Genomic DNA, 22,608 nt, shown 5'->3' on the forward strand with positions numbered 1-22,608 from the left:
TCAGTCATTTGGACAGAGTATATTTTGCCACGTTATATAAATTTACCTTGTAATTAACAAAGCTAATTATAAACACTTAGTTTATTCTATGTTAATCATTCATCAGGAGAACTGAATTTGCCTCTTTTCTTTAACCTACAAATATTATGCTTATAAATTCACGTCCAATACCACTGTGGCACCACTGAACAGAAAAAAAATTAAGAAATTGGTTCATTCCATGTTTGGAAGTGAACTTTCGAAGGCCTCATAATATCCAAAAACTCGGGTATAAATATATCAGGAAAACATATTACAAAAACTCTTATCGAAAGTGATTGGTCACATAACCTATGTACCAATTAGTATTAATGAAATAGGGGCGTGACCCCTGTTTTTTACTCAAAAAAACTCTTATCGAAAGTTCGAAACCTAATTATTACTGTGGACCTAAACTGTAAGTAAATATCCTCAGTGTTCTCAATGAACTAAGAAGCATATATTAACGGTAAAATTTGTGCATCTTGCCTTGTCAAATATTAGTTGCTCTAAGGGATGTTAAAGTCCTCTTCCGCAAATTATAAAAAGAATTAAAGGTTACAAAAATAAAAAGGAAAACGTAATTTGTTCAGTGATTGAATTCTTAGTCCTACAATTTGGTACATAATTGTGTGCTTTGCTAGAAAAGCAAATGAAGAAATTTATAGTATTCTGATTGAAAAGCAGAAGGTGACTACCATGCTTATTCTACTTAAATTTTCCACAATGAAATAGAATGCATTATATTACCCTTCCTACTCTGAAGGAACTAACTGCACGCAGTCTTCTTCAATAAAAGATCCCTCGCTATAATCATTTCTAAACATTTCACTGGAGGAGAACACAGTGACAAAGAGCTGGAGAATGGAATGGAGATCATCCTTAACTGTTTGGATTGACTATTTAAACTCATAAAATAGAAATATGAATGCATTTTACGGATTGATCCGTAATGTGCATATATAACCATAGCCTCATTTAAAAAAAAAAGAAGCTTCCATTAAGAAGAAATTGGGGGTACCAGTACTGCTTACGCAATATATTCCTTTCAAACATGAAATTTTCCTCACTAGAGGTTTGTTCTTTTTTCTTTAGACTTTTTTGACATAGCAGATCTTGCTAGTGTGATATTTGTTTTAATTTCAACTTAAAATTTTTTCTGTTCTGAACTTGATTCTGTGCCTTTTTGCTTCACTTGCGTACGTCATTTTTTTTTTTTTTTTTTTTTTGTAAGGATTGTGTCTGTGAAGTCGTGCTTTGGAGCAGAGCAGGACAGTGCTGGTACCAGAGACATGGACTATGTTTAAAGGGATTTTTGTATTGTTTTGGGGTGGTTAGTAGCAAGTTTTGTAAAGCGCGTGAATGAAAATTGGATTTGGATTTGGTTAATTTTTAAGAGTAGGGGTTTATAATGTTTTGAGGGCGAGAATTTAATTGGCATAATAAATTATGGTAATTGAGATGTGATAAACATGAGCTCTGAGGTGTTGGAGGTAAAAAAAAAAAAAGGGTAATTTTTATGGGAGGAACTTTGCTCTTTGTCACGAATTTGTCAATCAACTTTGATTTGTCCCCCTGCTAGCCACTAAACTTTGTATTTGTTCCGATTTAGTCATTCTATCACTTTTTCAGTTAGAATTAGTCGGTAATACTCTTATGGTAATTGAATGTGTTCAACTCAGAAAAAAAAGGTTTGGATATCTGTTCAACCTCACCAGCAGAATCAAATGCAGATATGTTGGGATATATTTTCCAATGAAAATTGGATTTGGATTTGGTTAATTGTTGGGAGTAGGGGTTTCTAATGTTTTGAGTGCGAGAAGTTAATGGGCATAATAAATTCTGGTAATTGAATTGTGATAAACATGAACTCAGAGGTGTTTTGGAGCCTTGGAGGTAAAAAAAATACAAGCTTCCATGTATAATTTTTGGTCATTTAGAAAAAATTGACCATCTGACTTCATCAAATTAGTCCCTTTAAAACTTCCACGGTGTATAGTTGATAGTCAATGCTAATCGCTAAAGATTGAAAGAGACAATTTTTGGCCATTTGAAAATATTTGACCATCTGCGCCTTCCACAAATTAGTCATTTGAATCTTCCACGGTGTAGATGATAGTCAATTCTAATCGCTAAAGATTGAAAGAGACAATTTTTGGCCATTGGGAAAAATTTGACGATCTGACTTCAACAAATTAGTTTCTTTGAAACTACCTCGGTGTAGTTGATAGTCAATGCTAATAGCTAAAGATTGAACGAGACATTTTAGGTAAAGATATTGACATAGTTATTTTAACTTAAGCAAATTAACAAAATGAAATAAAAAATATATATCTGATGTGCTGCGTGAAATCAATAACTCTGTTAATATCTTAACGCGATAGTTTGCTAATACATTTGGAGAATTTCATATGGTCCCAAGGCAGAAGTGTATTTTTTATTTTTTTTAGCAATTTGATGGTCCCAGGTTAGAATTTTTTTGGGAGTAGTAGTAGGCCTTGTCTACTAACTTTCATCTAACTAGATCCGGAATTTCCAAAAATAAAAGTTGGAAAACCAAAAACATGATTAAAAAAAAGGCACAAACACAGTGCAAAGTAACATGTTTCTAATTGAAAGCACAAAAGAGCTCCGTCATGCTTGGTCACCATTCTATTAGGGACAGATTGGGATTTTAATCTAAGTCTCTATGACTACAAAATAAAATTCTAATTACTAGGTTACAAATACACATTTAACATTTTATGAGAGGTTGAACTATATAAAACATAAAAAACTAAAAAATATTTATCTAAGTTACTATTCACATGATGAAATTTTTGAAAATCATCACGTGACTAAACATCCCTTTGTTAACTTAAAATCCACCCCTGATCTTATTCACTTCGCCAATAATTCACCAATTTGAAAAGAAAAAAAAAACCTTCCATTCCAATAAAGTTTTTCCTTTGCCAATACTAGGCTGCATCATAAACAAAATCCCCTCAATGCCTCTGAAAAAATTTCTAGAAAAGTGACATACTGGAAATGTTAGACTGGTTGTTAGACTTCGATGCCTATTCTAGAAAGTGACATCCTGGAAATGTTAGACTGGTTGTTAGACTTCGATGCCTATTCTAGAAAGTGACATCCTGGAAATGTTAGACTGGTTGTTAGACTTCGATGCCTATTCTAGAAAGTGACATCCTGGAAATGTTAGACTGGTTGTTGGATTTCGATGCCTATTCTAGAAAGTGACATCCCCTCAATATACCATCCTGCCTCTCTCTTGTGCAAGCTGGGATAAAACGGAAGGCAAAGCTGAGTGCTATTTACAAATTATGTAAATTATTGGGCTAAATTGCAATTATATCTTGATACAAGCAGAAACTGATAAAAATCTTTTTCAGGTCAGCATAATATATAAAAATGTTGTTTAAGTGCTAACATAACATATAGAAGTAATTTGTTATACCCAATTTGATCTCAATTAATCTCAATTAATATCAAAATGTGCAATTTTAATAATATTTCAGTTTAGATTCTTCTCAGACTACATTTTACCATGTCAGTATAAATATTCAATTTACCTTGTAATCAACAAAGTCAATTAAAAACACTTTGTACCGTAAAAAGTGCTAATAAAATTAAACCCTAAAACTAAAAAGTGGGATGCAAGTGCAGATATACCGTTATATGTTATGTAGTAACCTTCGATGTTGATCCATTAAACTGTTTTTATCAATCTAAACTGTTTTTATCATCTTAGATTCTAAGATAGTTGGGTTAAAGTATAAGCTCCTAGAGTTTTTTTGTTTACACAATACCTAATAACAATTCAAGTTAATATCCTTAAGTCTTATAATTAATGTTGGTATTTTTGACATATTCCAATTAAATTATATATATATAATAAGCACAAAAAAATAAAGTAAATCACAATAGAAATTTAAGCAGCAAGTAAAGTTAATTAAATTACATCCTATAGTTTTACGAGAGTAAAATAAGCCTCTCATCGGTGAATAAAATACACATCTAAATTTAGAAAATATAACATCTTGTAAAATAAAACATATAACAAAGAGAGATAAAATTGTAATTTTTTTTACGAATTTTAACGTTGGAAGTGTTGTACCTTCCTTTTGCCACATCCGGACTTGGATTGTTTTAACTCTTATTTTTAATTTTTTTTTCTTACTATAATTGAAAGATAATTTCGTTCTGCCATTATGAAAAGCTGAAATAACCCAGTAGAATCTCTAAAATTTAAAACATCATTGCAACCCGGTCCTGGCCCTTTGACTTCTGATACCTCTTCTCTTTTCCCACGTCATTGAAAACGCTAGCAAATCCTAGCTTTAGTCAGGGTAGTATAATTCAATTTTTCAGGTAAATGCATGCTTTCTTTAATTGAAAAAAGGTAAATGTTTTCTTGCACTTAAGGGGGGCAGTGGTAGTCAGTAGCTAGAGCACAACAAGAGGATTCTAACCCTTGCATTTTGCAAAATCCTTTCTTTTTGGCATGACTTTTAGTTATGTTAAGTGCCACGATCTCATATCATGATTCGTGACTGGGAACAATTCACATTATATATATGTTGCTTCGTTACGTATTTGACGTAACATTAAGATAGTAATTAATTACTATCCAAGAGTATACAAGTTCCTCTCATAGCATATGCTATTTAATGTTTTAGGATCCAACAGTTATTAGAATAATGGGGAGATAAAAATAAAGAGTAGCTAAGGGGTAGTTTTAGGATAATAAGCTATAAATGTTCATGTAAATCTTACAATCAACGTCTTGAATAATGAAATGATTTGTCTTAATTTCTCCTTTCTAGTGTCACTCTTCCCTTCTCTCTACACTCTTCAATTTTTATATTAAAAAACCAAAAATTCCACAATTCACCAAAGATTCTCAAATTTCCCTTAAACTGACATGACCTACTCATTTGGGTCATGACATGCTCTCAACGCCTGTTTGGTTTGGGTGTTTCCTCAAGGGCCCTCGTAAAATAGCTTTTCTTTTCAAAGATCAATTGCTCTCACCGAATGTTAAAATCGTAGTCCGCAAATAATAAAAGGAAAACTTGCAAGAAGAAAAATAAAAACATAATTTGTAGAGTTGTTGAATTCGTAGTCCTACATTTTGGTATATAAATGGGCGTTTTGCTAGAGAAGTAAATTAAAGATTTCTAAATTTTCTGGATATGAAGCTTATTCTACTTTAGGTTTCCACAATGAAATAGCATACAATATGTTACCCTTCCAACCCACAAGTAACCAATTGCAATCTTCTTCAATAAAAAATGCATTGTTATAATCATTTCTAACCATTTTACAGCATTCTTTCACAACACGTGGATATACCGGAAACTGTTCAAAGCCGGTCTGCAAATTTCGCATGTGCAACTGCTTGTAGGACTCCAGTCTTACGACCAAATCTGATCCTTCACATGCTATCAGGTTAATTATAGAAGGACCCCACATTTCTCTTTCCATTAGTTGCCTCTGCTTGTAGTCACGTGGGATCAACGTGTCAAGTAGGTCGAAATACCTGGAGAACTGCAAGAAAACCTCTCTAAACCGTGTGATGAAAAAGGGACTGAAGGATAAGTTGAATATTCCTTGAACGAAAACCCTTGGTTTGGTCTCTTGAATCAGATTAAGGATTTTATTCCTAGGATTATTCCTGCCTAAAAAAGGTTCATCCCTTGCTCTACCTAAGCTAAACATACTATTTACTATAAGCACTTCATCATCTTTGATACGAAGATCATCAATACAAATGGAGTCCCACTGTGTGGCGATCCCTTGATACTCAAAAGGAACCCCAAAACTTCGAGCATAATTTTCCAACCTCCTTCCTGTCTCATTGATTCTTTCAGCAGGGTGAAAGCCCGGCCGAGGCAAATCTACCCCAGTAATTCGGAGTATTGGGGGCCCATCTTTTCTTTTTGCAAGTGATTGAATTAAAGATGGCCATTGGAATCCATGAGTAATGCCAAAATCAACTACATGGATTTTCGATGCATTGCCTGTGGCACCGAGTATACTCTCATTAGCAAAATGATATGAAACCCTTATGACCGGGGATACCCTCGTCAACATATAATAGGCCTTCAGATAGTCAATGGTGCGTACCTGCATTGTGACATATTGATGATAAGCCGCCCTTCCTGTACCAGCCAAGCGTGCCTCTAGTCCATCAACAAGAATGCATGCAAGCCTTTGGATCCCATCTCCAATAGGAGATGCTTCCTTCCTTATTTGTTTTATAAGTTCACTAGCAATCTTGCTATCATTCATAGATATCGCCTTAGCACAGGAGATGAGGTGTTTTCTGATATCGATATGGATGTGTTGGTTTTGATTCTCACTATATGATTTCGGTTCGAGCTCCTCGATTTCTCTTAGGCTAGATATTTCTTCTCTTGGACAGTTTGTCCCATGGTACAGTAGTACTTTATCAAACACCTCATCTCTAATTGTTTCCTCACTATAGACCATTGGTATTTTGCAATTTCGCCCCTCCAAAAGGTCCAAGTCTACATCATTTGTATTCTTTTTACCCTTAGACTTATTTAGCAAATCACTTTCTTCCCCTGATTTGATGTCAAGTGTGTTGCTAGCACATTTCTTCGTTGGATCAAGTGAAAGATTACTCACTTGCAAATTAATCGACAATCTACAATGATTTGGAAGGAACTTCAATCCTTCTTCTACACCTCTCTGAAATTCAGTAGCCAGCAAGTTCTCTAAATGTGGGTGTTGTTCCAAACTCTCAGTAAAGGTTGGACCTACTTGATCTATTAAATCAGAAGTTGTGAAATCAGGATTTACCTTTGATTGTTTTGATATCAATTGATTATCTTGTGGAGGTGGATACTTCTCCCCAAGGATATCATAAAAGGGTTTCTCCATGGCTCTAAGAGCTTCCTCTGGATAACCATTAATCTTTTCATTTATTTCTTCCTCCAATAAATACCGGCTTATGTAGTCTAGTGTTGGGTCTAAAAGTATCTCAGATTTCTCTTGTTGGTTCCGAGAAAGGTTGTTGTATGGGTCTTTGTTGGGGATAATTTCTGAGAAATCTGTGAGATTACAATAATCAATGGACTCATGCAATTCGTTTGACTTCAAAAACCATGAGTTGTTTTCTTTCAACGAAGCCATGTTGCTTGCAATTTCCAAAATTTGATTGACAGAATATTTGATCTGGAATTTTCATAAATGAACGCAATTAGTGAAATGAAACTGTTGAATAACATTATTCTTTGATTTTTTTTTTCTTTTCAATTTCACCATTAATAGTTGGCTAGGAAAGATTTATTTGGTAAGAAGTATAAGAACCATTAAAAAGAATATAAATAATCTAATTATTTGTTAGATCAATATCGTTAGCAAAACAAACAAGTAACAAATCAACAATTTTTTTTATAAAACAACATCAATGTCAGTATCTATTTGTTCTTTAGTTCCTTATTTACCTGGGACAAAATATACCAAGAAATGAAATTTTCTTTTGGCTCTTAATGTTGTGATTGGAGAACTTAAAATAGCTCTTCCCTTTAATGAAGTAGTTAATTAAGGATTAATAGTGTCCTGCACTCACTTTTAGAAAAGAAAATGAAAGTTCTTTAAATTAAACAAGAAAAATGAAAACTTGTTTTTTGTTTCTAAAATCCGGAGAAAAAAAAAGGCTGCCAAAAACACCTATGTTATTAGTTTTCCTTTTTGCTCTAGTTTTAATTATTTTCAATGAAATCGGTGGCATTTTGAGGCCACTTTTGTCAGAAAAAATGTAAAAGAATTCGGAGAGATACTTCCAGCTTACCTGAAAAGAGCATCACCAGTTAGGTAGAGCCAAGATGCTTGAGTAATTGAGGCTCTCTAGATATTATATTGAGAAGTTGGGAATTTTTCTATTGAGAGAGATCATCCCAGATAACAACCAGTGAGTACTTATAGTGTTTTCTTCCTGGTATTGGTAAAATGTCTATTTGAACTGAATCATGACAGTACTGTAGAGTTTCTTAAGGGTCTTTGTTGACTTCATGTACAAAACTTTTCCCAATTGATGATAAGACGAAATGGTCACTGATCTCAAACTTCCACCACATGTCTTCAATTGTACTTTATTATTTAGTTGCCAAGAAAAAAAAAATGAAACAGGATATAATGTAACCAATTAACAATCTCATCCTGCCCCCCTCTTGTGCAAAACCGGAAGGAAAAGGCTGGGTACTATTTGCAAATTATGAAAATTATTGGGCTGTCTGCATAAATGTTGGAGTTCTAAATTAAAAATTAAAAATGTTTGATAAAGATTTGGATCAGACGGTTTTGACAGCCTATTGAACCAATATTGGTCCGAATCTGATGGGCATCGGACCGCCCCATCTATCATCTCAACAGCATGCCTCTTTTAAGCATATAATTAATTGATTCAAGAATTTTCTTTGCCCAATTGATTTTATGTACCCTGTAAGATATTTACAAAAGATTAATTGCAGTTTGATATTTCAGTTAGAATTAGTCGGTACTACTTTGATAGTAATTTAATGTGCTTAACTAAAAAAAAAAAAGTTTGGATATCTGTTCAACCTCAACAGTGCAATCAAAATGCTGATAGGTTGGGAAATATTTTCCAATGAGAATTACATTATTAGTTTCTTCTTTTGAAATAAAGTTAATTTTTCCTGGTGCACTTAATTTCACCTTTTTTTTTTTCAAATTGCTTTCTCTTTATGGCATTAGATATGATAGCTGAAAAATATTTGAAAGATTTTGCTTGGGCTATGTTGCTTTGCATTTACATGATATGTTGTCCTTTTCGGAGTACAAGTTTTCTTTTTTACTTTTTTGAAAACGAGGACAAAGATTCTTAGTTGCATATATTTTCTTTAAACACTTTTGACATAGCAGCTATAGATCTTGCTGGTGTGATATTTGCTTTTTACCTTTAATTTTTGTTCTGGTCTTAACGTGACTGTGCCCATTTGCTGCACTTGTGCTTTTATTTTTCAATATTGTGTCTGTGCACTCGTGCTTTGGTGCTGAGCAGGAACTGTGCAGATATTGACTGAAAACAGTGTTGGTACCATAGACAGGGACTAAAGTGATTTTGTATTATTTTGGGGAGGTTGGTAGCAAGCTTTGTAAAGTTTGTCGATGAAAATGGATTTGAATTTGGTTAATTCTTAGGAGTAGGGTTTATAATGTTTTGAGGGCGAGTTGTGCTAAACATATACTTGGTGTTGAAGGTTGAAAAAAGAAAATACAACCTTCCATTAATAAAAAAAATTAGCGGGACTGGTACCTCTTACCGGATATTTACCTTCAGGCATCATCATTTTGTTATGATATTTAAAAACTAAATAATAAAAAATAGAGAACAAATTAATGGATGTAATATGAAAAAAGTCTTGACTAAAACAATCAACAGTTTTGTCCCTTCAAACTATCACGGTGTAGTTGATAGTCAATGCTAATTGCTAAAGATTAAAAGAGAAAAAGAGACAGTTTGGGTAACGATATTGACACTGCTATTTTAACTTCAGACAGAGCAACAAAATTTAAATATATACAACTGATGCGCTGTGTGAATTCAAATAGCTCTGTCAATATATTTACCCAATAGTCTGCTGATACCATTTGGGCAATTTGATGGTCAGAAGCAGAACTTATTTCTTTTTTATCAATTTCTGTTTGTATCAAGATATAGCCCTCAGTTTTTTCCTTCCAATTTTGCCCAGTTTGCACAAGAGGGGGGCAGGATGGGATGATTTCATATATCGTATTTCATTTTTTTTTTTTGGTTAAAACCAAACAATAAAATATAGGTAACAAATGGAATTAATAGGAGAAAACTCTTGACTGCACTTGAAAGGTTGTTCTTTAAATTAAATATCCAAAACCTCAACGGTCCTGTCAATGATGTCAGTTGAAATAGACATTTCATCAATACCAGGGAGAATTCAGTATATATGTTGACGATCTAGAAAGAGAACCGCTAAGACTGGTAATTGTTATCTGTGAAGATTTCTCTCACTAGGAAAATTCCAAACTTCTCAATATGAAAGAGATTTAGTATTGTTTTGGGGAGGTTGGTAGCAAGTTCCACTGCTACAGAATAAGTGATTGTACACGGACATAAACATGAGAGTTACACGGATTTCCTGCCGTGTGGAATGTGAGGATATAGAAATCCCTGAATATTTACACACGGATATTTACCCGTGTGCGATTATCGAGAGCTACACGGATTATTACATAAACAACCGTGTACAAACGCTTGCCAGCGTCGCTCTCAAAATAACCGAGCTACACGGATTATTACATAAACATCCGTGTATGATTACTCTTTCTACACGGACATTTATCTAAATGTCCGTGTACGATTACTCTTTCTACACGGATATTTAGCTAAATGTCCGTGTAGCTCTCTTATTTTTTTTTTATGTTTAAATACCTTTCTACACGGACTTTAGTTAAATGTCCGTGTAGAATTGTCATTTTTTTCCCTTTTTTTGTTTTGGTGGCTAGCTTCCAATTTTGTTAGCCATTTAAAATTAGAATTCCAAAACAGAGAAACATTAAACAGAGGTCTTTTAAACTTATAATTCCAAAACTATACAACAGTATAAATAATTTATGTACACTAAATTATACAAAATTATACAAATCCATATTGAGCATTACAAAATTTAAATTGAAACCGCCTTGTCCACATACATCTGACATCGTCGATCTGCTCCTTGGTGTAACACTTTTGCTTTGGTCCATACTACAATTATAATTTGGTATTAGTTAGTAACAAGAAAAGGTAGAAGATTACAATTCATGCAACATATATATATACAAAGCCTTTTGTATATGCAATCTCATATGATAAAAACATAACATATACTCCTTAGGATCCAATACAATGTTTGTATAAAAGTTATATCCTTACCACTTAGTAACCACATGATCAAGCTTTGGCCCAAAATTCGGTAAGTTGGGCTCAAATTGTCAAAACTCTTGGTTATGATCTAGTTTGGACCGAAATTTCATACAAACTAAGGCGTATTAGATCCAACATATCAAAAAAGGAGCTCCCATGTGATCCATGACATGATGCCTCTTGGTTAAATGTCTCCAACATATTGCATCTCCAATAAGAATCCATTGATCAACATATATGTGCATACATAATATGGAATAAAAATTCTCCTTTAAAATTTTCATCCAAAATTATAAGAAAATATTTATATATAAAATTAGTTGAATCTGTCTAGCTTTTATACGAACCATTGAAAATCAATTTCGTAAAAAAAAAAATTATTGCATCTTATATGAATTTACGATGGCTCTGATACCAAATGATAGTCTTAATAATTCATGACGTGTTTTGCAATTAAAAAACACAAGCAATCCAGAATCCGTAAATTCAAGATAAAATAGCAAAGTAATTTAAATCTTACAGTTCTGAAGTGCAGACATCTTTAGGCGGAAGCGTTAGTACTGATCTTCAACGGTTTTCCTTAGATCTGATGATGGAGACCTTAGGCGTTTTCTTTACTTCTCACTTTCAAAAAATGGTCCACATTACACTAATTATTTACATTATCTTAACAAATCAAGCATGCATGCATTAATTAATAATTGACCTAAATAAGCAATAATAAGCTAGTAACAGAAAAGAGAAATATATATATATATATATATATGTATATATATATATAGAGTACGGCTAACGCGCTTCCTCTAGCATATGGGCCGAAATGCTTCCGGTGGAAATTTGAAATTTCAAAATCCAAAAAGTTGATCTGAACCGTTCATCTCCTTCTCCATATTAATATCTGCTTGGAGACCAAATTTTACATTTTTCTGAAATTTTTTACTATTTATTAAGCCACTTTGAAAATCGCTGATCCAACGGTGGCTTAACAAAACAGTAAAACCATTGGATCAGCGATTTTCAAAGTGGCTTAATAAATAGTAAAAAAATTTAGAAAAATGTAAAATTTGGTCTCCAAGCAGATATTAATATGGAGAAGAAGATGAACGGTTCAGATCGACTTTTTGGATTTTGAAATTTCAAATTTCCACCGGAAGCATTTCGGCCCATATGCTAGAGGAAGCGTGTTAGCCGTACTCTATATATATATATATATATATATACATGACTAAGCTTAGCAAGATAGAGAGGAGAAATACAAATTAACTTCAAAGATCTCAGATCCTAGCTCCTTGTGCACAGAAATCAGAATAGCACTGCTGGAAGGAGAGAGAGAGAGAGAGTATTAATTGATCAAAATGGCGCTGCTGGAAGGAGAAGGTCTTTTATATAACCAAAACCCTAGAATAACCTTTCTACATGGATTTTTAAGTAAAAAATCAGTGTAGCTCTCTCAAGGCTTTCTAAACTGTTATTTAAACAAAAAACCGTGTACAATTTTCACCTTTCTACACGGCTCTTTATTAAATGTCCGTGTTGCTCTCTTAAGCTTTCTACACTGCTATTTAAACAAACATCCGTGTACAATTCTTACCTTTCTACACAGTTCTTTAATAAATATCCGTGTAGCTCTCTCAAGGCTTTCTACACTGTTATTTAAATAATAATCAGTGTACAGTTCCTAATAAACGTCCGTGTAGCTCTCTCAAGGCTTTCTACACTGATTCTTTAATAAACATCCGTGTAGAGATCCCACAGATATTTCGGGCTTCTAAAAAATTACAATTTCTCCACGGTTTTTAGGTAAAATTATCAAATCCGTGTACAATGTGCAGTGTACAATGACCATTTTTGTAGTAGTGTTCTGTAAAGTGTGTCAATGAAAATTAGATTTTGTTAGATGTGTCTTTTATCTCACCATTTTTCTATTTCTATTACTTTCAGGGTTATATATGTAAGTTTACCTTTTAACCTTTCTCCGTGTCCAGAGATGTAATGACAAAAATTATATCTATCAAATTTGGTATTTTCGGTGGCTCTCTGTCTTTTCCGATCTTCTCTCAAATCCCTCAAAATTAGTTAGATCCTTTAACAGACTGGTATCAGAGCTCGGTTGTTACCACTCCGCCGCCACCACGGTGCGGTTTTCAGGGTCAAGAGCTCTACCGCCGCCACTACGCTGCTGCCACCTCTTCGCCGTCATCTGTCAGATTTGCAGTTTTCATGGCTGAGATCTCAGCTGCATTTATCTCTAGTGGATCGCGCCAACGCCAAACCAGGTTTCGCGTTTTCTTCTCTAATAGTCAGCAGATCTAATTAGGTTTGAAAATTGTGGCCGTAACCCGTTAAGATGAGTGCAAATTGGTCTAAGTTTGATATTGAGAAGTTTGATGGTACATCCAGTTTTGCACTTTGGCAAATACGAATGAAAGCTATTTTGACAAATATGGGTGTAAAGGCAGCTTTAACCGGTCGACCTAAAGAATTAGAGGGTGCTGATAATGATAGGAAGTGGGAGGTAATGGAAGATAAAGCCTTGTCAACCATTCAGTTGTGTCTTAGTGACTGCACACTTCAGGAAATCCTTACCGAAACCAAAGCAGCTGACACTTGGACAAAGCTTGAGAAAACCTATATGCAAAAGACAGTCACGAATTGTTTGCGTTTGAAACAGAGGTTTCATTCTTTGAGAATGACTAAAGGTACTCCCCTTAAATCTCATATTTCTGAATACACTGCTTTGTTGAATGACATGGAAAGGATTGGTATAAAAACCGATGACGAGGATAAGGCCATGGTTTTGTTGTGTTCGTTGCCCAATTCTTATAAAGTTTTCAAGGAAACTATTCTCCACAGTAGGGATTCTCTCACTTTTGATGATGTGAAAAACAATCTCTTAATTAAGTCCGACATCGATTTGGACTCTACCAAGGCAGGAAGTAGTCTTCAGGATGTTGGGTTGATTGTTGAGAGAGGTAGACAAAAGGAAAAGAGTCATCACATTAACAAAAGTCATTCAAGGTCCAAAAGTATAGATTTCAGCCAAAAGTTACTTTATTGATTAATGATTTGGGCTTATATAAAGCCTTACAAAGTACTCTTACAAACAACCCCCTAAACTATTCCATAATGGCCTATTCACCGATAGGTCCTCAAAACTATCCTAATACGATAAACATACCAACACTCCCCTTCAAGATGAGCCTATGGACGAAAGATATCCACTAGGCCCATCTTGTCACATAGTCTCGACAAATCTAACGAACTAAGCCCTTTAGTGAGACAGTCAGTCACTTGCTCTCTAGTAGCTACATGTCCCAGCTCAAGTAGTCCGCTATTTAGCTTTTCCTTGATGAAGAACCTGTCGATCTCCACATGCTTGGTCCTATCATGCTGCACAAGGTTATTGGCAATGCTAATAGCTGACTTGTTGTCGCACCACAACTTCATTTGGGCCCCTCGGTCCATCTTGAGTTCCACCAGCAGAGCTCTCAACCACAACATTTCCGCAACACCTAAAGCCATGGCCCTGTACTCTGCCTCGGCTGTGGATCTCGCAACCACTGACTGCTTCTTGCTCTTCCAAGAGACCAGATTGCCTCCTACAAACATGCAATATCCAGACGTGGACTTTCTATCATCGGCACAACTAGCCCAGTCTGAATCACAATATCCCTCAATATTCAAATGCCCATTTTTACGGAAGATCAACCCCTTCCCTGGTGAATTCTTCAGGTATCTCAAGATCAAGTACATAGCATCCATGTGACCCTCCCTAGGGTCATGCATGTAGCGACTCACGACACTCACCGCAAAGGAGATGTCAGGACGAGTGTGGCTCAGATAGATGAAGCGACCCACTAACCTCTGGTACCTCTCCTTATCAACTGGCTCTCCTGCCTCAGCACTCAGCTTGGACTTCTGATCGATAGGAGCCACCGCAGGCTTGCACCCTAGCATACCTGTCTCTGTCAGCAAATCTAGCACATACTTCCTTTGAGATAAGACAATCCCCTCTGCACCACGAGCTATCTCAATCCCAAGGAAGTATTTGAGTTGCCCCAAGTCCTTCACCTCAAACTCCTTACCCAATCTCTCCTTCAGCAAGGCAATCTCACTCTCATCATCACCAGTGATAATCATGTCGTCCACATACACCGCCAGCATCATAATGTGAACTCCATGTTGCCTGAAGAACACTGTATGGTCTGCATTGGTTTGCTTATATCCCATATCTACCATAGCCCTTCTAAACCTATCAAACCAGGCTCGAGGGGACTGCTTCAGCCCATAAAGAGATTTCTTGAGCCTGCACACCTTACCCTCCGTTTGTTTTGTGCCAAAACCCGGTGGGACCTCCATGTACACCTCCTCCAATAAATCACCATGAAGGAAGGCATTCTTCACATCGAGTTGGTGCAACTTCCACCCCCCATTCGCTGCTAAGGAAACAAGTGTCCGTACTGTGCTCATCTTCGCCACGGGTGCAAAGGTCTCATCATAGTCGATACCATAAGTCTGACTGTACCCCTTCGCCACCAATCGGGACTTATAACGCTCAACCCGACCCTCTGGGCTTTGCTTCACAGTAAAGACCCACTTGCATCCAACCGCATTCTTGCCTGGTGGTAGTGACACAAGCTTCCAGGTTTTGTTCTTAGCGAGAGCCTCAAGTTCCTCAAGCATAGCAGCTTTCCACTTTGGATCCTCTTTAGCAACCTGCCAACACTTAGGAATAGAGACAATGTCTAAAGATGCAATGAATGCTCCATGTGTAGGTGATATGTGAGAGTAAGAAACAAACTGGGCAATATCATGTGGGAAACCATATCGATCAGGGGGAACTCCCGCATTGACGCGAGAAGTCCTCCTTATCGATAGGGGAGTGGGAGGAGTAGAGAGAGGAATCATATCACCTGTTTATTCTGAATCTGTGGATGGTGTAGGTGTCTCAGGAGTCGGGGTAGGCAGGGACAAGGGACTTCGCACAAGCGGCACTGTTGGCATGGTTCCCTCATTCTGCTTTCTTCTCCTCGTGTACACTCTCAGCTCCCCCTGAGCTTGAGTTCCACCATTCTCGAGACCATTCCCATCCTGTTCTGGCACAACGGCCAGCTCCACAACGGCCGACTCCTCAACAAACTATGCATAAGGGACATCCCTCACACTCACCATCCTCCTCTCACTACCACTGTTACTCTCCCCCTCTCGTGTCATACCTCTTGTATCGAGCGAGTCTCCAAAAGGTGATGTAACCTGAGATGAGTAGTATGGCTCATGCTCTCGAAATGTGATATCTATACTAACGAACAACCTCCTCTCCACGGGGCTCCAACATACGTAGCCCTTTTGGGTGGCCGAGTATCCCACAAAGATACATTTGACAGCCCTCGGATCCAGTTTTCCCACATTTGGTCTATTGTCCTGCACAAAACACACACAACTAAATATTCTCAAAGGAAGACTATCACCATTCCCACCTTTCAATACTTCAAATGGAGACTTCCACTCCAACACACGTGAGGGCATCTTATTGATTAGTCTCGCAGCTGTCAAGACTGCTTGCCCCCACAAGTACTTTGGTACATTCATCGAAATCATCATACTCCCCGCTACCTCAAGGAGATGCTTGTTCTTCCTTTCTGCCACCCCATTCTGCTCTGGTGTGTACGGACACGTGGTTTGATGCTGTATTCCCTGAGAGGACAAGTACTCTCTGAACGCATTGTTCGTGTACTCTGTCCCATTGTCAGACCTCAATACCTTCACCACTGCCCCGTATTGAGTCTGAACCCCTTTGTGGAAATCTTTAAAACAAGCAAGCACATCATTCTTATTTTTCATCAAGTAAAGCCAAGTCACACGAGAAAAAAACAATAAATGAAAGACACAAAATATCGAAATCCATTCACAGAAGTTGTGGAACAAGGTCCCCACACATCAGAATGTACCAAATCAAAAACACAGGAGCTCCTACTACCTGAACTGACATATGAACTCCTGGTGTGCTTGCCAAACTCACAAGCATCACAAACAAGTTTCTCTTTATTAGCCTTTTCAAATATAGATGGATACAAACGACTCAAAAGACTAAAAGAAGGATGACCCATACGCCTGTGGTGAAGCAACAATAAGTCCTCCACACTACTCCCAACTCCTCCAGATCTCTCCACCATAGATGAAAGGGCTGAGTCCATCCCCTCTCTATCCAGGAACCACAAGCCACTACGCCATGTGTCAGTCCCAAGCCTCCGGCCCGTCCCCTTCTCCTGGAAGATCACCTTGGGAATATCAAAAGAGACAACACATTTCAGTTGAAGAATAATAGCACTTATGGATAAGAGATTTACAGGGAAAGAAGGAGCATGCATAACATTGGACAAAGTCAAGGAGTTGGTACATCGCACAATACCCTTACCCACCACGGGCTGGGCCATACCATCGGCTGTCTGGATACTCTCAGGGACTGCCAGGTGAGTATAGGAAGAAAACTCCCCAACAGTACCCGTCACATGTCTGGAAGCACCAGAATCAACAATCCATGGTGAACTAATGGTGGATATAGACGCAAGAGCGTGTATGTCACTAGTACCTGCGATTGAATGAGCATAAGAGGCAATGTTACCCGAGGTGGATGCATCCTCTACCGCGCCTTTCTGCTTCCTCCTAAGTAGCTGGGAGTAGGCTCTCAAGAGCTCCTGATCCTCCGCAGAAAGGTCCTCATCCTGCACACCCCCTTCTTCCTCTTCGCCTACTACCATCAGGTTTGCCCGGTAGCCCCCTCTTCCACCTCCTCTACGGCCACGACCACGACCTCAATCTCCAGACTGTCCGCGTCCACCATGGTTCCTCACCTTTGGTGGCTTAGTGCAAGCCGACTTCAAGTGACCTACCTCTCCACAGTTGTAGCACTCCCGGGTCTCACCCCTAGACCTGGTACCACCTGAGTTGGAGACGGCTAGGGCTGACTTCGCCCCTGGAAGTCCCCCTGCTCCAGTCTATAGCCCGATCCGGGTCTCCTCCTGTATCATCGCCGAAACTGCCTCCTCAAGTGAGGGAATCTTCGACTGAGCTAGTAACATCGCAGTCCTCTGTTCGAATGCTGGAGCCAGACCCCTAAGGAACCCCATGGTTCTATCCTGCACACAGGATCAGGGCAACACAATGTCCTCGTGCAGTATTCATGATCCATCCATAAGCGCTCTAGCTCTATGGCATACCCCTGCACAGTCCTCTCCCCTTGTACACAAGCAGCGATCTCCCCTTTGATCTGGTAAACCCTCAGGTTGTTCCCCACTCCATCATAAGTCTTCATCAGCTTCTCCCAGACACACCTCACATCTTCCATACCATCAACATTGGCCGCAATCGGTGGAGTCATCGAGTTCAAGAGCCAGACGTACACCAGCATGTGAGTGGACCTGCACTCATCCCATGCTAGAGTACCCTCAGCCGGCTTAGTAATCGCTCCAGTCAAGTACCCCTCTGGTTTCCTCCCTACTAGAGTGTACCGCACCCGACGTGACCAGCTCAAACACAAAGCTGGACCATCGAGTTTCACATCAATCGGTGGAAGCTCCACCCTTGGTGCTGGTGTCGGGGCTGGTTTTGGTGCCATATCACTAGAGGCAAAATTGAATGCTCGCATCAACATTGCGATCTCATCACCACTCAGCTTCCCCAAGGCCTCTTTCATGGGATTCGAATCCCCGCCTTCCATCAATCTGACTCTGATCTACACACAAGATTGAGTCAAATCCTCTTTCTTCTTCCCCAAGACCCGATCTTGAACCCTCAAGATCTAAAACCTCATTACCTCGAACCTCTTCCTCTTTCCTTTAACCTGATCTTGATCTTATCTCATCAAGATTCGAGCCCAAACCCGATCCAATCCCCCTTCTCGGGTGTCATGGGGTTTAGGCCCCCCACGCCGGCCAATCAATACAAAGAGACTACCTTTGGTGGCCGGCCAACTCTAGAAGAAGAGAAGACCGAACGGCGGAAGAGAAGAGAGAAGTGACGCAGTTACTGTAGCAGCGGCATGGTACTGTAGCGGACCAGTAACTGTAGCGGCGCGGAACTGTAGCAGACCGGTACTGTAGCGGCGCGGCGGACCGATTACTGTAGCAGTGCGACACTGTAGCTAGGGTTAGGTTTTAAGGCTCTGATACCATATAGATTTCAACCAAAAGTTACTTTATTGATTAATGATTTGGGCTTATATAAAGCCTTACAAAGTACTCTTACAAACAACCCCCTAAACTATTCCATAATGGCCTATTCACCGATAGGTCCTCAAAACTATCCTAATACGATAAACATACCAACAAAAAGGAAGGATGACCCAAGCGTCTATAATAGAGCAGCAACAAGTCCTCTACACTCCTCTCAACTCCTCTAGCTCCCTCTACAATGGATGAAAGGGCCGAGTCCATACCCTCCCTGTCCATGTAGCACAAGCTGCTGTGACATGTACCCGTCCCAAGTATCCTACATGTCCCTTTCTCTTGGAAGATCACCTTGGGAATATCAAACACAACTACACATTTTACTTGTGTTATAATGACACTTATGGATAAGATATTCACCGAAAAAGAAAGAGCATGCAACACATTAGACAAAGTCAGGGTGTTTGTACACTTCACTTTACCCTTAACAACCACGGGCTGGGCCGTACCATCTGCTGTCTGAATGCTCTCTGGGACTGCTAAGTGAGTATAGAAAGAAAACTCTCTAGCAGCACCAGTCATATAGCGAGATGCACCAGAGTATACTATCTAATATGGTGATCTAATAGTGGGTATAGAGGCAAAAGCAAAGTTACCCTGGATGAAGATGAGGTGGATGCATCATCGACCACACTCTTCCCTTTACTTGCTCCTTTCTGCCTCCTCCTGAGTATCTGTGAGGCCGCTTCTACGATTATGAGATCCTCCTCTGAAAACCCCACATCATCTTCTTCCTCTTCCACTGCAACCATCAGATTTGCCTAGTTGCCTCCTCTTCCACCTCTTCGGCCCCCACAACAGCGTCCATAGTTCCCAAATAAAATATTCTTGGTGCTCAACATTCTATTCATATTAATCTTAGACACATGGTTGAAATAAGAAGAGTCAAACGAGTTTTATTTCGCCCCGAATTCTGATTCAATTTTTTATTTTTTTGAATAAATTTCTTGTCAGTTTTTTTAAAAATGTTTAATAAATGTGCATGAATAATATTCAATTCTTCTAGACAAAATTCATAATCATTTTCACACCGAAGCAAAGTGAGAAAAAGTATGAATGGAGAAAAGTTAGATGAGGAGTAAATGTGAACCTCTTAGAGCTCTTTGTGAAAAATTAATTGATGATGCGTAAGCTTGAATTCTGTGAGACTTAGATATATAAATAAGACCCACGATTGGGACACCCCAAGTTTTCTTCACCACTTAGTATCATGAGATGAAGCTTCGGTGAGAACAGATAGGTACAAGAGTTGGGGTCAGATGGATATCAGACTTACTTTTTAATTACATGGGTTTTAAGATCGTTTGATCCACTCTAAGATATATGTGCACACACACAAAAGTTAAACGGAGTGCACGGATTTTTAAGTGGATCCAACGGTCTAAAGCCCATCAAATTTAAAGTAGTGAGGTCTAATACACATTTAGCTACTCTGTAGTCATAATAGTCGGGTAAGAAGGGGCGGACCCAAGATTTCCGTCAGGGAGGCAAAAAAATATCGAATCGGATTTAAATAGCTAATCGGATTTAAATCCATTAACTAATTAGGTACTCGATAAAAAATATTGCTTTAACTTATACTTTTCAATACTCTGATTTGTAATTTCTGATTCTCTAACCTATAATTGTAATTGTCAATCATAAATTCATAATTCAAAAAAAATAATTTTAATTTTAATTCTAAATTTAACTTGAATTACAATTCAACCCTTCAGAGGGAGGCAAAAAAAATTTCAGGAAGAGACAAAGTCGATCGAAATATCACAAATTTTCCACTAAAATTCAAAATCTAGAGTGAGGGGAGGAAGTTCCCTCCGGAACACTGTAGATCCGCCCCTGCCGGTAAGACATGAGAGTGGCAAAAGGATTCTGTATCCTTCCAGATACCTGATTGAGTGAAATTAGCTCAGATCAACTCTTAACAAAGCAATTGAAATTCAGTGTCTATTTAAATATTAGGATATCTGTTTTGAAATTTGTGCCAAGTTAAAACTGACGACTCAGATCTAATTCTACTTGGTCAGGCATGAATTCCAGGCTTCTAGCGAAAGAGGAGTTATAATATTTCCAACCTATACTTTGAATGGAAGCTTCATCAGGACAACAACAGTCACAGACTCACAGGTTTCTTAAAAAGAAAATAGGGGCTGCACGTGATCCTATGTTGATCCCGATCAGTTGGAATTCAAGATCTCGTGTGACAATTATTTGTAGCATTCTGTGTGACTGCTTGAATTGTTTAATATTCACCCGGAGCGAATTTAATTTGTAAAAATAGAGGTCAATTAATCCACAATTACGCTTGTTGTTTTAGTGTGTTTTTCTTGTTTTTTAATATAAATTTTGGAAGAGAAATAAATTTGACTCCAATAATTTTCACATAAAATACTCATATTGGCCCTTATACTTCTAAAAATAATATATTGACGTTATATTTGTGGTATAAAATTTATATAATTGTACCGTTCATGCAAATAAAATATATTCTGCTTATCTCCCTGATATCCCAATTTAATAAAATATTCAACTTATGATTGATCACGAAAACCGTTCAACCTCATGCAGCATTTGAGGTCAATGTATGATTTAGTACATGGAATTTTCAGTTTAGAGCAGAGTAGCTATAATATAATTTTTTTTTTTCAAAGTCTAGATTTCATTAGTACAATATAATGTTACTAGTTAATAGGATCCATTGATTAAACATAGTATATATTCTCCGCAGTAAAACTGATGATAAAAAAATATAATAAATAGGTAAGCCGCATGCTTTGAAAAGTCCTGGTGAGAAGATGCCAAAACAGAAGTTTCTTTTACTAATTACAAACTGCATTTTTTTTAAATCCACTGTAGCTCTTTTATTATTAATTTTCTTCACATAACCCAAATTTCAGCAAAATTAAATGTAGATACTTTCCATTACTTGCAGATTCAGAACAAAAAAATTGAGATTGAAGAGCTGAAAATTTAATAGAGTATAATTTTTATTTTATAAGGGAATTAAAAAGTGTTGATACATAAAATAAAATATAACAAAAAAATATCAATTTGTAGAGAGACTTGGCCTCTTTTCTCTTCGCTGAGATCCGCTCCTCATTAATTACTACATTAATTAATCATATCAGATTTTACTATCCTACCTCATTATGTATAATTTCTGTGTTTTATTTGGCTCCAGCTCATGCATATAAAAGAGCAATACATAAATTATAAATAGAATAAAATATAAAATTCAATATTTTACATTCTTTTCCTCAAATATTCCTTGTTTTTGGCTATTTGACTTGCCATTCAAACACCTTAGAAATTTCCTTGTTCTGGACTATTTCCTTGTTCTAGACTATTTGAATTGCCATTGAAACACCTTAAAATTGGCGGCTTGCCTCAACCTCAAGTCAGTCTCTCCAACCCCACATTTTGTTACTTCTGTGGAAT

The 22,608-nt window shown here is 37.4% G+C and overlaps 1 protein-coding gene across 2 annotated transcripts; it reads right to left on the reverse strand.

Moving 5' to 3' along the window:
- Nucleotides 1-597: 597 nt before the first annotated feature.
- LOC144556876 (scarecrow-like protein 9) lies at nt 598-8,011 on the reverse strand. Of its 2 annotated transcripts, XM_078305364.1 has the most exons (3): nt 7,838-8,011; nt 5,227-7,218; nt 598-729 (listed from the first exon to the last, which is right to left on the reverse strand). In XM_078305364.1, exons 2-3 carry the CDS (start codon nt 7,174-7,176, stop codon nt 727-729), a joined length of 1,953 nt encoding a protein of 650 aa, XP_078161490.1. In that variant the 5' UTR covers nt 7,177-7,218; nt 7,838-8,011; the 3' UTR covers nt 598-726. The 2 variants fall into 2 exon arrangements, with proteins under 2 accessions (XP_078161490.1, XP_078161489.1); XM_078305363.1 differs by lacking the exon at nt 598-729 and having other exon boundaries at nt 4,973-7,218.
- Nucleotides 8,012-22,608: the final 14,597 nt, after the last annotated feature.

This window comes from Carex rostrata, chromosome 7 (assembly GCF_964058835.1).
Source record: "Carex rostrata chromosome 7, lpCarRost1.2, whole genome shotgun sequence".
NCBI lineage: Eukaryota > Viridiplantae > Streptophyta > Magnoliopsida > Poales > Cyperaceae > Carex > Carex rostrata.

Excerpts from the sequence above, each read along its gene's own strand:
- LOC144556876 (XM_078305363.1), bottom strand. The coding sequence starts at position 7,176 with ATGGCTTCGTTGAAAGAAAACAACTCATGGTTTTTGAAGTCAAACGAA.